We start from the raw sequence: 16388 nt of genomic DNA, 5'->3' as shown, positions 1-16388 counted from the left end.
TATATTGATATGAAGTTTTATCATACCAATAAAAAATATTAAACGAAGAACGAAATAACTAGTCTTATCACATGTTGATTGAACTATATATCGACCGAAATAAAAGAGGCGACCAATGTGTCATCTAATAATACTTAAAAAAAATAATGTTGTTAACAATTTCAAGACATGTGGCGAATTGTACTTAAAGAAAGCACACGTAATATTTTTGTGTTAACTGCATCTTAAAGCACAACATCAAAATAAATAATATCTATAGATTTTATGCATCCAAAATTTAATCAGCCCTAAAATTGTCATTAGTTACGTAAGAGATTGCCACAGCTCAAGGAGTTCGTGTCTCCTGACGAAACACTCAGACAGGTTCATATTAATGTCTTAGAGACGTATACTTGCCTCTTTATAGCCTATCAGTAAGTTTTTTTGTTTTGTTTTGTTTTCTTTAGGTGGGGTGGGGGGGGGGGGGGTCTCTTTTTTGGTTTTTGTTTTTTGTTTTTTAATTATTTTTTTTTGGTTTTTGTTTTTTTTTGTTATATTATTATTTCATAATAAAATCATCCATGAAGATAACATAACAATATGTTGCAATATGTACACGAATTGTCAATATAGCTTATATTCAATGCGTAGATGTCATATCTCCAGAATGTATGTATGCACTGTTTATTTAATGTTGATTTTTGCTCACAACCCTTTCACATTGCAAATTATTTGAAATTACTTATTTCCAAGCAAAAAACCATGTATGATATATAAACAATTTTCCAGTTAGTTTCAAAACTGGTTCACACACCTACACACAATATATTGTATTAGTACATTGTGATAATGTATTATGCAGTTGTAATCTTCAGATAACAATTTAAGAGAATAGAATCACACAGCTTGTATCTTATATAAAAGACAAATAGACCATACATGCAAATAAAAATAACACTTCAAATATATATATATATATATATATAACGTTTTATTTGTTAACAAAACCACGCAGTAGTAACTGATATATTTGTATACTGTAAACCACTTACTGTAGATTTCACGAATACATGTACTTTATTTTGCGAACTTAAATCTTATGATTTCGTAAACAGTGATCATAAAATTAAATTCACCAGTGATTAACTTTTATAATCATAGACTTTGTAAGTGCAATACTCCTATATCGGTAATCGAGGTGTTATTTTCTTACAAATAATCCCAAGTGATTTAATTCGCGATTGACTCTCCTGTCGTGTTATTGTGAAAATAAATCTTAAATCTGGCAAAATATAAGTGATTTACGGTATTCAAATTGGAACTATTGGAACATTTGAATACTTACACTGAAGTAAAAGATTTGTGTTACATACTTACAGTTGTACAATATGATTTATAGATAAACATCAATATAACAATATTTAAAAAGCTAATTGCAGTAGTTGTAACATCCAAGAAGTATGTTTTTCTAAAAGTTGTTGTCTCTGTCAATGTAATGTATTCATAATTCATTTGAGAGTACATTAATTATTGTTGAATGGGATTTCATGTACAGCACGTATTTAGGTCGAATCCTGATCTGTTATAATATATTCAGAATCGTAGAAAACCATGTACATGCGTAAATAAGCAGTTATATTAAATAAAAAACGAATAAGATATCTTTTATGGTGCAGTAATTATCAAGTGAATTAACAATTCTATAACGTTTTTCGGCAAAATTTTAAAGGGTTATTAGCTATAGGCTGATCGACATATTAAGAAAAGTAAATTTGTATATATGCAGGGAATGCTATGGAAATCATTTTCACTGTGGTTGACATAAATACTTGATTATGCAATATTGCTACAGGTTATTTTGTCATGTTTAAGTGGACATTTCTTTTTAAAATCTCCTGTTGTAATCACATACACAACGAACACAAAATAATACTAATTCAACACATAAAACAACATGAAACTCAGGCAACATTAAAACAACAACTCTAATAGCATAACTTTATACAGTAGCTTGTCAATGTTACCGTGAAACAATTTACCATCATTTTATTACACAGCTGATAGATCGGGAAATATGGAAGGACATGCAAGTGAAATTTTTTAGGATATTTTCGTATTCTTGCTTTTCAAGTTGTCTTTCTTCATCATGTGTGTAACTATGCTATATATCTAATTATTTGCAAAATATATCATATGTATTATGTGTTGTTGATACGAAGGTAAAGATTTGAATTTCCTGTCATTGTTGTACTGTGATGAATATTAATAAAATGTGTACAATTTGCCTCCATGTATGTATATTTACCATTGTATGGCACTGCCACTATATAACCCTACCAATTCAGTTGCGAGTTCACCAGCTTATGAACTGCCAACTGAAATTTGAATTTGAAAATTTCAAAAAAAAATCGCACGACAAATAAAAAATGGCAGATGGTAAATATAAGCATTGAACGGCTTTCAGTTGGCATTCATAGTCAATATGAATGCCAACTGAAAGCCGTTCAATGCTTAAATATACATCGCGATCAAGGTATTCATATCATCTAATAGACAATATGCCACAATCATCATGTCAGGGTATTTGGCCGACCATGCCTGCGTTATTGCATCGTTCTTAAAAACAAAAACAAAAAAAAAACGTTGATGTGGCGCAGCGGTATTTCTGACTAGGTGATTGGGTGTAGTAGATCGTGAGTTCGAGGTCAGGTCAGTGCACGACTCATAAAAATCATCTTCCTTCGTCATTTGTGTTACTACGTCATATTTTTATTTAAACAGTTCCACTGTTAAAGTAATACACATATCTATCATCAATATAGTAAAAATAAAGTTATACAGAAAAAATCATTTTGCTTTATCTTTTTTATATATTTTAAATGAGAAATGACACATAAAACATTTCCTACTTTTACCTATGGCCGACTGTGACCTGCTAACATTAAGTTTGAATGATGTGATGACAAATTACATCTTCTCCATTACAACAGTTCACAAACAATTACATCTTAGATGTCTTACCTAAACTTTTACCATTGAAAATAAAAAGCAAAGTGTCCAATCAAAATTAATTCTCAAACTCGTTCATGACATTTAGGTAATAGATCCAGTAGAACATGTTGAAGATTCCAAACGCCAGTGGAAACATTATACGGGACGCCACATCCAGGTAAAACGCATACATGACCCCTGTCCTCTCTGGCGACTTCCGTTTTACAGTGTCGTCGTCTTCGATCGTTAAATGTTGGCAGTTAGAGACTTGTACAGAACCATCGACACCGACAACCGTCTAAATAATAAACAAAATAAATAAATCATGCCATTTCCTAAAACAAACAGTTTGACTATTTTAAATGTTGATCGTCCTACTAGGCGAAGAATTTCTAGGATTGTGTGATATAAAAACGTCCGGTATTATCCTAACGACCAACTGATACTTAACATGGCTGAAACTATTTCGATAGATGAATTTAAAGAGTTAAGTGTGATCACGAGTTACCTCCCATACATCAGAAACAGAAATTTTGTCAAATACTTAAACACTTACATCTTTTTCCTTGCGATTTTCTCGATGTCGGACCCCTGATCCTTCAGGATTAGTTCCTCCTTTAGAATTTTCAGTGCTTCTGTTTTTATCCCGGGCCAATTTAATAATCTTTTTAATAAACAGCATTCCCTTTCCCGATCCCCTCCGGCTAAGAACGTTTGCAATGGCGAACTCTACCAAAGCGGCCACAACAAATACAAGACAGGCGGCCATCCAGATATCTATAGCCTTGGTGTAGGATACCCGAGGGAGAGTGCGGTTTACACTGGAACTCTGGGTAGAGATTGTCAGGACTGACAGCACTCCAAGATTGACACGTCCAGGTACGGAGTTCACGTTAAGCCAGAACGAGACCCATGACAGCATCACGATCAGAAGGCTTGGGATATACATCTGTATGACGTAATAGTTTATGTTTCTAACCATGAAGAAGTCTGCTCTTAGAGAACTGTAGTTTCCTAAAACATGGAGATAGAAGGAAAATATTGTGTAATTTCTTCAAAGCATCCCTTTTCAAATTTTCTTTCTAAATACAGGTACAAATGACATTCATCGAGTAAAGTGTGTGTTTGATACAGTCTTGTCGGTAAGGGGGGCATCTTGTATTTGCGTTTGCATAATAATACAAGAGTATCAACTAGCTAGAAAAAAAGTGTAATTTTAAGGAACACAAATGACACCCATCACGTGTCCATCGTGACATCATAACTGTAACCATGGTAACGATAGTCCGTCATCTAAAAGGCTGTTACAATTACAGAATTACCCTGTTGGTAATTTCAGCTTTAACATCAAATTTAAAAATCGACACGAGACAGTCGAAAGAGTAGAGGGTAAGATAAAAAAAAACATTTGCATACTTATAGCACACAAAATTATGTTTGGCATTATAACTACTATGTATACCATTACAAGGCAGTTTAGAATCCACAATTTATCTCGTAGGTAATGTGTGGATTTTAATGTAGCTCGTTAGTAAGGTGTTTTTTATGATTCTATATATCTGCCAGATAAAGGCTTCATATCATTTTTATTGAAGCAGATATATCTTTGGTGTTTCAGTAGCTCGTTAGTGAGATAAGGTTTGGTTTGGGGTTTAGTTTATTTTGTGTGACGTCCAGCCAGGGTCATTTTAAGACGTGCCAGGTTTTTGAGGTGGAGGAAAGCCGGAGTACCCGGAGAAAAAGGAGTTAATATTATCACCAATTAAGTTGGGGTTTATGATACATATCTTTTTGATGTACAGAATATACATAACTTAGTCACCTCGGATCTTGCTGAATGTCTCCAGATCGTAGTAACGGTTGCCGACCAGCTGGAACTGTGGCAGCTCCATCCCTTTCTTTACTAGCAGCGGACTGGAATTATTCGACCATTTTAGCCGCATTTGACTCTTCGTGAACCCGACTGTTAAAAGACAAAACGGGGAAAGAAATAAGAAGATTGAACAAAAATTAAATCCAGATAAATGTCAATAAAGCGAAGGGAAAAAACAACACATAAATAGCAAACGTCTTTGTTTCAGACAGATATATTAATTGTATTCCCTTTTAGCTCGCATCTCGAAGAGAAAAGAGCTTATAATGTCGGCGTCGGCGATGTTTTAATAAAACTTAATTAAATCCTTTACAATTGTACTTGTTCCAATATTTGGTTTCTGCGTTGCTTGGAGGGATTAATAATTAATTAATGGAGTCAGAATGGATAATATTTTGAGAAAAAAAAAGTATGTTTTTTAAGCATTTTTGACTTTTTATGTAAAAGATAATGTTAAGTGTTTGGTTCAAATGTTGAAAGGCATAAGACAACTCCTTTATAAGTGTACTAGGTTTCTTGTATTTGTTTTGGGGGTCGCGTTGGGGATAACCATTATTTCCAGGAGACAAACGTGTTTCATGATATCGGTAATATCAACGCCTACTAAAATGTTATAGCAAGCTAAAATGCAACAAGAGATCGTAGTTCCATGACTGTTGTTTAGGGAGGTTTAAGACCAGACTAATGTTTCTAGCATATTTCGGACAACAAGTCTCAGAAGATATTGTGATACTTACAGCTCTCAATTTTAACGGAACACGTTTGCTGGTCAAATGGATATTTGCGGAGGTTCATTGGACAACTCAGCGTCAGTGACAACCTGTAAACAGATACAGACCGTCCTCTTACTTACGTTTTTAACAATCTATTTATATATTCAGAGCTGTTCAGGAAGGATAGTTTCTCGAATCGGACAATCTTTACGACAATCTGAAGGTGAGTATCATTTCACAGGTATGTGGATATGACGTTGTTCTTACCTGAATGGAATAAAAGGAATCGCCGTTCTGAGAATTAAATAATCTAATATTAAAAATTATATATCTTTGGTTCATCATGTCCTTATTGAACCTCCTTTACCGATTCAGACATTCTTTTAAACCTATTATGAGTTTCCTCTTTTTCTGTCCTTGGTATCAACATATTAAGTCCTAGAAAATAAAAACAGCTATGATGCTGTTTAATTCATTTTGGTTCGATTATATGCAACTCAATTTGCATTGAAGTATGAATATTTTGTTTGTTTTTAACAATTTTTCTCACTCTGTAGTATAGTTTTGTCATGAAAGTTCACATTTACATGCAATTAAATTTATGATAATATAATTCAAAATAAGAATCAATAAATATACCCCCAGTAAGTATATCAAGTCACCTGGTGGTGTAGTGGACAATGGAGTTCTTGTGAATTCGTATCATTTTATTCGCAGACATCACATTGTGGAATGCTGCTCGTTTTTCGTTGGGAAAGAAAATATCCGGTACCCAAAAGTTTTCCATCTTCCTCGCATCCAGTTCTATAGATTCGACGGTTTGGTTTTGAAACGTTTTCATTACGCGTGGGTCTCTCCATGTCAGATGTAATATCACCTCAATCGTGAATTCCTAAGAAATAAAGACAAAACAAATTATCAATTAATAGTGCATTATTGTGATTCCACTCATCCTCACTGAGAGCTTGTTTTATCTGCACTCGTGGGATATACTATGACAAAATCGAAGATCGTAGATAACCTTTTGGTGTATTTACATCACAAAGCAAATATAAGTCATTTTTGTGTCATGTTGACTTATGTTAATTTAACGCTTTGTATCTTCTCAGATAACAAGTATCGTATAGCTTTACATCAACTTTTTACATGATTATGATTTTCAGAAAGCTTTTCTACTTGGTAAATATCTGTCAATTAATTTTCTATACAATTTGCCGAAGAAAAACATATTCTATTTTATATATTATTTTATACTTAGTCAAACGGTAAAGTACCTCCGTTCGGCTGAATTAATAATGTGAATATTTTGGTTAAATCCTAAGAGCATTTCGACATCTCATTCGCGTATATATCATTGAAACATATAATGGACGAGATGCAGCACAAGTTTATCCGAAAATACAATATGGTAGATAATGTTTACTATATTCTTCCCCTACCATGAGGGTATGGTTCAGAAATCTCCAACCCGAGGTCTGATTTCCGTGATAGTATAGGGTTAGACCATACAGAATATCACCTCAAAGATTGAGATTGGTTTGCTTCCATACAAAGTAGAGTCTACTAAGAGTAAAAAAAATAAATATCGCAATACAATACAATGTTGACGTGACGTGATAGAATTATCAACGTGACGTCAATGTATTGTTACCGTGACGTCACTGCATTGTTACCGTGATGTCATGGTATTGTTGCCATCACATGATATCTCATAATCTAGGGGTTGACAGAAAAATCATACAGGTGAATCGGGAGACAAATATGTGAATGTTGAAAGACAATTATAACAATATTCTCATTAGGTTTATTGATATGCGATATCTGAATGAAATGACAAGGCGATACGAAAAAACAATACAGGACCATCAAATTAAGCGTTAAATATATCACGAACTCGTTTACAACACGGGGATATAATGATGTACCCGACGATATGTACTGTAGTGTTAATACATTGTATCATAAGTGTTTGGTACATACCATCTCCACCTCCGTGACAGAGTCGATGCTGTTGACATGAAGGTCGCACTCAATAACGACTGGTTTATCTGCAAGAATACGTATTAGTGTAACATATAGCTGTTAACTAATTCACGATTTAATTTTTTTCATTTTTCGGCATAGTCGTATAATAATATTCTTTTGGCCCCGGATATGACGCGACAGGTGGCGTTACTGGTCAAGATGAAGTATGTGATTGGTCAATGAAGCGGTAATCGCAAAATACAGATATGCAGTTAAAAACGAAACAAAGTTAAGATTGAATGCAAGCTGAATAAGTGAATGTATCTTTTCAAATGACACATTAATAAAATTATATTCCTGATTCAAATGTAGTCTTATAATCAGCAAAAATGATTCAAACTGATCAAAATTTTGTTATCCGTGTTGAAACGCAATAGTTCGTTGATTTATTTCACCAGCAGTTTTACATTATAACAATCGGCATTGAAACTATGCCGTTTATCTTTTTTTAAAGAATTTTTTTTTTTTTTTTTTTTTTTAAGAACAAGACACACTAGCAGCACAAAGATTTGCTTTAAATGTCTAAATATATATTATGTGTGTGTGCAAATTTGCGAAGTATTATGATATACATGTATGTATTCTTTACATGTGAATTTCAAAAATAAAAAATCTCACTACAAGAGTTATTTAACGTATTCAATTAACCTAAAGTGTATTGTTAGAATGATTTGATGATTTGATGACTCAAAATAATAATGTGAAGACAAAAAAAATATCAAAGCAAGATATGTGCAATAGATATATCATTGTAATTCTAGTCACAATCTAAATGATACTAGGGGGAAATCATATTATGACGGGTAAATAGTGTGTATATTTCAAAACTAGCAAAACAATGGCAATATTTTATCTCACATTTAGATCCATAGTTATATTAGGTTGTTTTTTTACATGTAAATCACAATGGGGAATCCATGGTAATATGTCAATTTTACGTAACAATATCGGGAACATTTATATGACAATATTGTATTGTTGTTTCACAATGGTAAAATAACGTTATCTCGTCTATATTTCAATTTAGTTGATATTTTGCAAACATGAATATAAAATACAATTGTAATGGTGAAATAATTGATATTTCTTTTTTATAAGAAGTTCCGTCATACGAAGAGAGTTTAACAGCAAAGTGTTTACTAACATCATTGGTCGCTAGGGAAGCGCTACTTCTATATTAATTATAAATCATATTTAACTAATGTTAGCTGCATATAAAAACAACAGATGCATATCAGTAAACAGACGTGGCATTTCTAGTTGTTTACATGATATATTTATATATATATATAGTGTATGCTAGAGGACCTCCATGAATTTTCTGACCTTTGATGTTGTAGTGTGGTCTATACACATAATTCTGGGAGGACGAAATCTGGTGTACGATCTCAGTCTTTCTGAAAGATAAAACAGAAATTAATTGATGTCAGAAAGCAGTATTAATTATCGATATTATCTTCATTTTCTAAATGTCCTTTCCTCCCTTGTACAAGCAAGCATTCCGGCGCCGAAAGGGTCAAAGAATACCCATATTTTTTCCAACGTTTCCTCTCTAACATGTAGTTACTGGTTGGTGGAGGGGAAGTCGAATAATCAAAGAAGATTTGAGTAGTTTATAGATAAACATTCCCCCGTGTGTAAATACAGAGATTTCTCTCTAGCGGTAATCTCATTTTAGTGTTGGGTTTGGGCATTTCACTAAATTATGCGGGAGCTAATTACTAGTACATTTTCCCCATACCTGTTTCTATCGCATGTGTGTGCGTCAACTCATCCACACACTAAACTTATCAAATGTATGGTTGAAGAAACATCTTCGCGTGCAAATATATATGTATGATAACTTTAATATGCAAGCTTTCTATAAAAAAACAAAACGAAAATTAAAAAAAAAAAAAAAAAAGCAAAACAAAATAAGCCAAAACAAAAAACGAAACAAAAACAATCTTTGGCGATGTAATTTCACTAGGAGATGTGTAGATATCAAGGAATTTAATATCAACAACGCAAAAAAAAAATCATCAAAGAAAACAGGAATATCATCATACATATAAAATGCATCAACGCTTGACGAAACTAAACTGTTAGCAATATCATTTACCCTTTTTGTTCTTTTTCAGCGTACTGAGAAGTTGTGTAGTCCAGGAAGTGTGATATAAGGAAGAATTTTTCTATTTGCTATTTGTCAAAAAAGGGTAGTATCAATTATTTTATAAATATAAAAATAAGCTCAAAAAGTGAATATCTATCAACTTTAGATTTGGTATACGTCACCAAGAGATGAAGAAAAAGTTTTCTGTCCCCTAGCCGAGATATGCATGTAAGAGAATCTGTAAAAATGGTAGTTGCTACTCCTGCTTAGTGCAAAGCATTTTTGTTTTCTTTTTCAGAATGGGACGACTACTTCCACTGTTGTCAGTATAATGAGACCGAGTGAGATGTCCTGTTCGATTTCTTCGGAGGTATGCTTCAGTGAGACAGCACTATAAAGTTGGCATCAGTTCCGCACTATCACAAGAAGAATTGCAAACACGGACATACCACAGCCTCCCTAACATACATATTTACACATACTTTTACCTCACGCATGGATCTCGCACACAGGGGAAGCCGTCCTTTAATGTTCATAGCTGTTGATAGAATGTTAACAGTAGAAAACCACGCTATATATATAAAAATTTTTTTCAAATACTCTGGCAGTTTTTTTTTTTGTCAGTGTGGTGGAAATGCATATTAATAAGGGGCTAAAACACTATCAAATAGCGTTGGCATCCTCTCGTACCAAGTCAAGCATTGCTCTTTGAATTAAGCCTACAACGAAACTTAAGATTTTTCACTATATGTACACACCATTTTTCAATAATCTAAAGTTACCAACATTACCTATTTACTTACAATATGTGCACAACATCTCTTAATCAAACTAAGGCCACCAATATCAGCGATGTATTCAATACATATACTCATATTTAAATCAAGGTAAGCTCAACGATAATATCCTTTTAATTACTGTAAGTAATGCAATTTATCTCGCCGATAACAATAGTTTACTTACTGTAGGCAAATCAAAATGTATCTAAAATACGAGACAACCTTAACTAGAGTTAAATTCGCCGCAAATATCATTTAACTTATGTCTTGGTTTCGTTTGGTTTTATTTGTTTAACATCCTATCAACAGCTAAGGTCATTTAAGGACGGCTTCCCGTGCATGCGATATGCATACGTTTTGTGAGTGCGCATGTGTGTTTTGGGAGGCTGCGGTATGTTTGTGTTAAGTCTCCTTGTGATAGGCCGGAACTTTTGCCGATTTATAGTGCTACCTCACTGAAGCATACTGCCGAAGTACTAGACATTTTTTTATGGACTTGAACTCGCCGACACCAGCAGCAAATTTTAATAAAAGACAACTTTCAATCAAGCTAAATTCGCCGACACTAGTAGTTCACATAACAGAAGACAACTTAAGAGGGGTTAAATTCCGGATACGATCAGTTTACTTAATACTAGAAACTTAAATGGAGCTACGGTCTCCTCTACCAGCAGTTGACTTAATACTAAAAACTTTAACCCTTTCAACCCTAAGAAACTTTAGTGGACTCTACCATTCTTTCATAATTTGAAGTTCAAAATGGCCAGTAGGGGTGAAAGGGTTAAATGGAATAAAAGTAGTTATCTAAGTGTCGAGCATCTTGACCCTGAGCGACCACAAGGTCACAAATTGTAGGGCGTACTTGCTATAAACAACTTTCATATAGAGCTAAGCGAACTGATACCAGGCTGATCGAGGTGTATTCTATCTGTGATATATACTGGACAATAACTAACATATGTATGGGAGGTTACACCTGTAGGCTTCTGGGTGGCCTAACTATAGGCAATGCTATACATATATCCACTAGCTCAACAGCGATATAAATAAGTGTTAAAATCAGTATGGACATCTTGTTGGAAATCTTTGAAAATATTTTGAACTGTTGCGAGCACTAGGTCAAGTCCATGTTCAATCAAAATTATTAGATTAGATAAATCGTTTATCTAAAATATCCTACTATTGTTGTTGTTTTGTTGTTGTTTTGTTGTTGTTTTTTTTTGCTTTTGTTGGTTTATTTGTTTGTTTTTTGTTGTTGTTTTTTTTCTTTTCTTTTTTTCGTTTTGTTTTGTTTTGTTTTTCGTTTTTTGTTTTTGTTTTTTTTTTTCGTTTTGTTTTGTTTTGTTTTGTTTTTTGTTGTTGTTTGTTTTTTGGGGGGGGGGGGGGGGGGGGAGTCTACCAAAATCATTTAGAATATACAACTTGAAATGATATAGTAAAATATGTAATGATATCTTAAATTAAAACAATCATCATTTAGGATTTGCTACCATAAAACTATCTTTCTACAGGACTTGTAAGTGACTGCTGTACTGTACATTAATACTGAAACAAGAGATATGAGTAAATTGCTGTTCACCCATAAAACTCAAATACAAACAAAAACAATCAAACAACATTGATATGTAAACAAAAGATATTTTTCTTAATCTATAACCAATTATATACTTGTATGTTCGAGGGGACTTCAGCAAAATTACTGGACCAGGTGTTTCGGAAGGTAATGTCACGTCTAATTTAACAATGGCAGCCTTCATACAAGTTAAGTTCAAAATGAGGTAAGGTCACATTCTTCATAAGCAGCCAACAAGATAATTCCATGTGGCTAACAAATCAGAATATTCCAAATGATGTTATAATGTTTGATATAAAACTTTCAAAACGTATCTGTCAATCTATAATATTGTCACTAAACACTGCTGCGTGTATATAGAACATATTTTCTTTAGAATTAGATTTTTTTTTAATCTTTAGAATAAAAATATAAATATGTATAAATTTCTTTTTTTTTTTTTAATTAATTAATTTTTTTTTTTTTTTATATAGAACAAAGAAAACAAAAGCTGATATATTTGAATGTTTTGTAGGTAGTCAATTCGGTTGAATTTGCAATAGTTTTTAATCAGGAACTCTTCCCGGGTGTAAATCTTTACCAACGTTACTACGGACTGGCATGGATCCAGGTATCTACTTTACATATTTCAGTATCTATTCTTCAGGTGTTTACAATTAAGATATTTGACCGGATACTAGAGTCGATAGTTCACAATATCTGTGACTGTTGTGTTGATAGAATATTTTATACTTATGTTTTCAAATTTTGATCCATGATAAAAGCAGTCTATTTGACGCAATAAGGTTGACGACAAAAACTGTCAACTGTACCGGAAGTGACGTTATAAGGGAAAATTATATGTTTTATCTATTTTAGAATACAAATTACCACTTTAACATAGGACAGGTGTAAAAGCGATACCAAATGTATGGGGGCGTCACTGCGGGGACCTATCCATCAAATGGAGCCTCAGTGCAATAGACTGATGTTAAACTTTTCTTATATTGCGCTACTCAGCTGTCGAGAATTTTGACAAATGGTTCTCTACACGTGTCTTAGTACCATTATCGCCTAAATGGCTGGTAGCTAGGGGTTACACACACATCAAACTTAATATATTATATACATGCTACTAAATAAAAACTGACGCCGACTGATCAGTAATGTGTTACAAGCATTGATCACAAATCATATCAGGTTCATAACAATGTCTACATACTTACTTATTACTAGATCGCTTGTTGCGTGTTTCCGTTGCCAAAACCTCAACGGTCAGATAGAGTTGAGCCAAAAACCACAGCAAACGATAGTTGGTCATCAAATCCATTTCTTCCTCAAGAAGTACGTCACATTTAAGAATTTTAAATGATGATGAAGTCGCCTGTGCGTGTTGCTCCGTCACTATAGCTTACTAATAGCAAAGTTCCTTAAAATAGATCCACAGTTCATAAAGTTGTACCAGGCGTGCAGTAGCTGGGATGCTGAAACAAGGGAGAGAACTAGGTAACCGTTTGATCGGTTTTCCATAACACGTCATCACCACGGCTCCAGATGGATCGATTTCGGCCGTTTATATATACGATAGTTTGCAGTAAATCCACTCGCCAGCGGCTTGAATAGGCAAGCATGGAACATATCATATACCATTTTATTCAATTCGTGATAGAGCTACTGTTTGCCAGTGTCAAATCTTGTTAATACATCGGTATGTTATCAACCATAGAATGGTATCCTGGTTCACTTACTATAGACAACCTCATAGCCGTTCATTTCCAACTCAGTTATTTCACAAACTTATATATGTGATATAGATAAAAACCAAATACTGGCGAAACATTTTCATGAACATGTAGTTTTGAATAGTTTACTACAAAAGCAAACAAATTTTATTTAATCTAAAGAGCAATAAACGTATATTTTTTACATAAAATTGTAAATGTATATACCTATCCGGTGATCATGAAAATTATTAAAACAAATCATTTTGACCAATTAAATTAAATGCTGTAGTAAAATACAGACATTTGATACAAAACTGACAATGCGTTTCCTTTGTAACCAAAATCTGACTCACAAATGAGAATTCCAACGCATGCAACACTGTTTAACAGTTTGTCAAAATTGATAAATCGGCTCTGCCAAATAGGTTTTGGTTAAGTTAATGAAAATAACGATAGTTGCTCGAATGAAATTTAAAATCTACTAATTCTAGACAAACCATTATACACTTTGAATTCAGACGATACGACTACCTTAAACTTGACAGTTAAATCGATCACATTAACGGATTATTTGACGTGTATTTCACTCTGACAAGCGTCTTTATCACTGAGATTAGTAGAAACTTATATTGGCATCCGTAAATCCCAGAGGTCGTTTTCATATGTTAGTGTGACTTTGTAGTTTCCGGATATAGAGTGACGAAGCGGGATATTGACAGTAGGTCAGAACTGGGAATTGCGCCGCCCAGCCAATCAAACTGACTAGAGTGACCCGTCAGTATACAAAGGCGATTTCGTTTATGTCGGTATTGATGGATGTTGGACATCGTTTGCCGGAAATCCAAAAGAAAACGTCTAAAATGGTAGTCTGTTCAGATGTCTGGTAGCTCACGAGTCGATACATTTATCACCTCATCAAGGCTCTAGTAAAGCTAAATTGGTTTAGTCCGACTGGCAATCCATCAAAGGAAAACGGATATTATGCATACGGTTCGATCGTGTCCGAGACTGTTTTTATAATGATTTACCCTATAATTAACATACGCTACAGCACTAGAACTTTATCATACATTAATACAAGGGGATAATTTATCAACAGACACCAATTATGCATCTATTTAGATACAAAGAAAATGGATGTTGATAAAATACTGACTGAAGTTTGGCACACCAATACATCTAATTTAAATGTTTAAAGTTACAAAAAAGCGAGGCAGCGTCCCGAATATTCGTAAAAATATGGCAATGTGAACATTTCACACGTGAAATATAGGACTTTCACACGTGAAATATAGGACTATTTCACACGTGAAATACAGGACTATTTCACACGTGAAATACAGGACTATTGTTATTGGATCTCGTGAAAGCGTAAACAAGGGTTCTGGTGATAGCGTGTGCATGGAACAGTTGTGTGACTTGTCGAGAACACAGTAGGTGGGAGGAGAGCTTGATGGAGTGGTCGGTGTACTTTTCGTAGGTGTTAGAAGCACTGTAATATGGAATCAAGTGTTCTGTTTGTTAAGGATGAATTTTAATTATCTTGTTAAATATAGAGATCAAACATAACATGAAAACTCCAGTGTACTCTTAATTACTCTTAAATCGGGACTTAAATTATGTAACATACTCTTAGATGTCTGGCCATAGCCCTTCAGAATCAAGGATGAAAGTGGGATTTAAAGGGGCATCAAGTAAAATACTATATGATCAATTTCTAAATATTGTTACAGATCAGTTTTGGTTTGTATTTAGATGGTTGTCCATGTTGTAGATATATTTAATCATTATTTTCAATTCTACCTTTAACCCTAAAAATTGATGTTGAAACTGCTAAAATATTATCAACTCGACTCAATCAGGTGTGTTGGTGATACTGAAGTCTTGCCTTTGTGGAAGCGTTGCGTACGCTCATGCACGAACGAATCAAAATTAACGTAACGGTCATTGAAGTCATTTTTGATCATGCATAAATCATGCATGATTTTGCATTTTTTTTTTTTAATTTTTAAAATTTATGTTTATATACAAAGATGAAACTGGGTTAGATTTATTTTAACAAGAATAAATTAGTTTAAATGTAGGCATGTGTCGACCCCCGTGACTCGATAAGTTCCACGTACAAAAATGTATGTATGTTGATCCCTCTGATACTTTAGTGTACATTGTGTACAGAATCCCCCTACAAAGACACTCCTAATATCGGTGTTGGTTTAGTTTGGTGATGATCATCTCCACGCCACACATATGATTTATATGCGAGAGAATGAAGAGAAACACTTAAAGCTGTACAAACAACACTCGATTATATTTTTATCAATCCGCGACCATGAAAATAGTGCTGAATGTTTGAACAGGTGGCGAGGCTTACACACAAAAGTTAAAAGAAGACACAAATAGATATACATGGTTTTTGCTGTTGCAGGTTTTTTTTAAGAAACGGTTTTGGAATTGAGACAATTTTACATTTAATTCCTTTCTACGGATTGACATACTTTCGTAAATGAATTTTCTTTCATTTGTCCGGAATAAAGGTATATTGATGTATCTTACATGTACTGTAATTAACCATACAACTTTACTCTTGATACACCTAGGGCTTCGTAATAGACCTCTTAAATGCTTAGATAGACATTATTAGGGATAGCTTTTATAAACAG

General features: G+C 33.6%; 1 protein-coding gene across 1 annotated transcript; it reads right to left on the bottom strand.

The window, feature by feature from the left end:
* Positions 1–2559: 2559 nt before the first annotated feature.
* Positions 2560–13767, bottom strand: LOC117329631 (glycine receptor subunit alpha-2-like). The gene is made up of 8 exons (XM_033887657.1): positions 13231–13767; positions 8908–8978; positions 7537–7604; positions 6219–6448; positions 5581–5663; positions 4793–4933; positions 3527–3984; positions 2560–3268 (listed from the first exon to the last, which is right to left on the bottom strand). Exons 1-8 carry the CDS (start codon positions 13332–13334, stop codon positions 3047–3049), a joined length of 1377 nt encoding a protein of 458 aa, XP_033743548.1. The 5' UTR covers positions 13335–13767; the 3' UTR covers positions 2560–3046.
* Positions 13768–16388: the final 2621 nt, after the last annotated feature.

Source organism: Pecten maximus, chromosome 6, assembly GCF_902652985.1.
Source record: "Pecten maximus chromosome 6, xPecMax1.1, whole genome shotgun sequence".
Classification (NCBI taxonomy): domain Eukaryota; kingdom Metazoa; phylum Mollusca; class Bivalvia; order Pectinida; family Pectinidae; genus Pecten; species Pecten maximus.
Note: the sequence above shows the minus strand (reverse complement) of the source record. Positions and strands in the feature narration are given on the sequence as shown.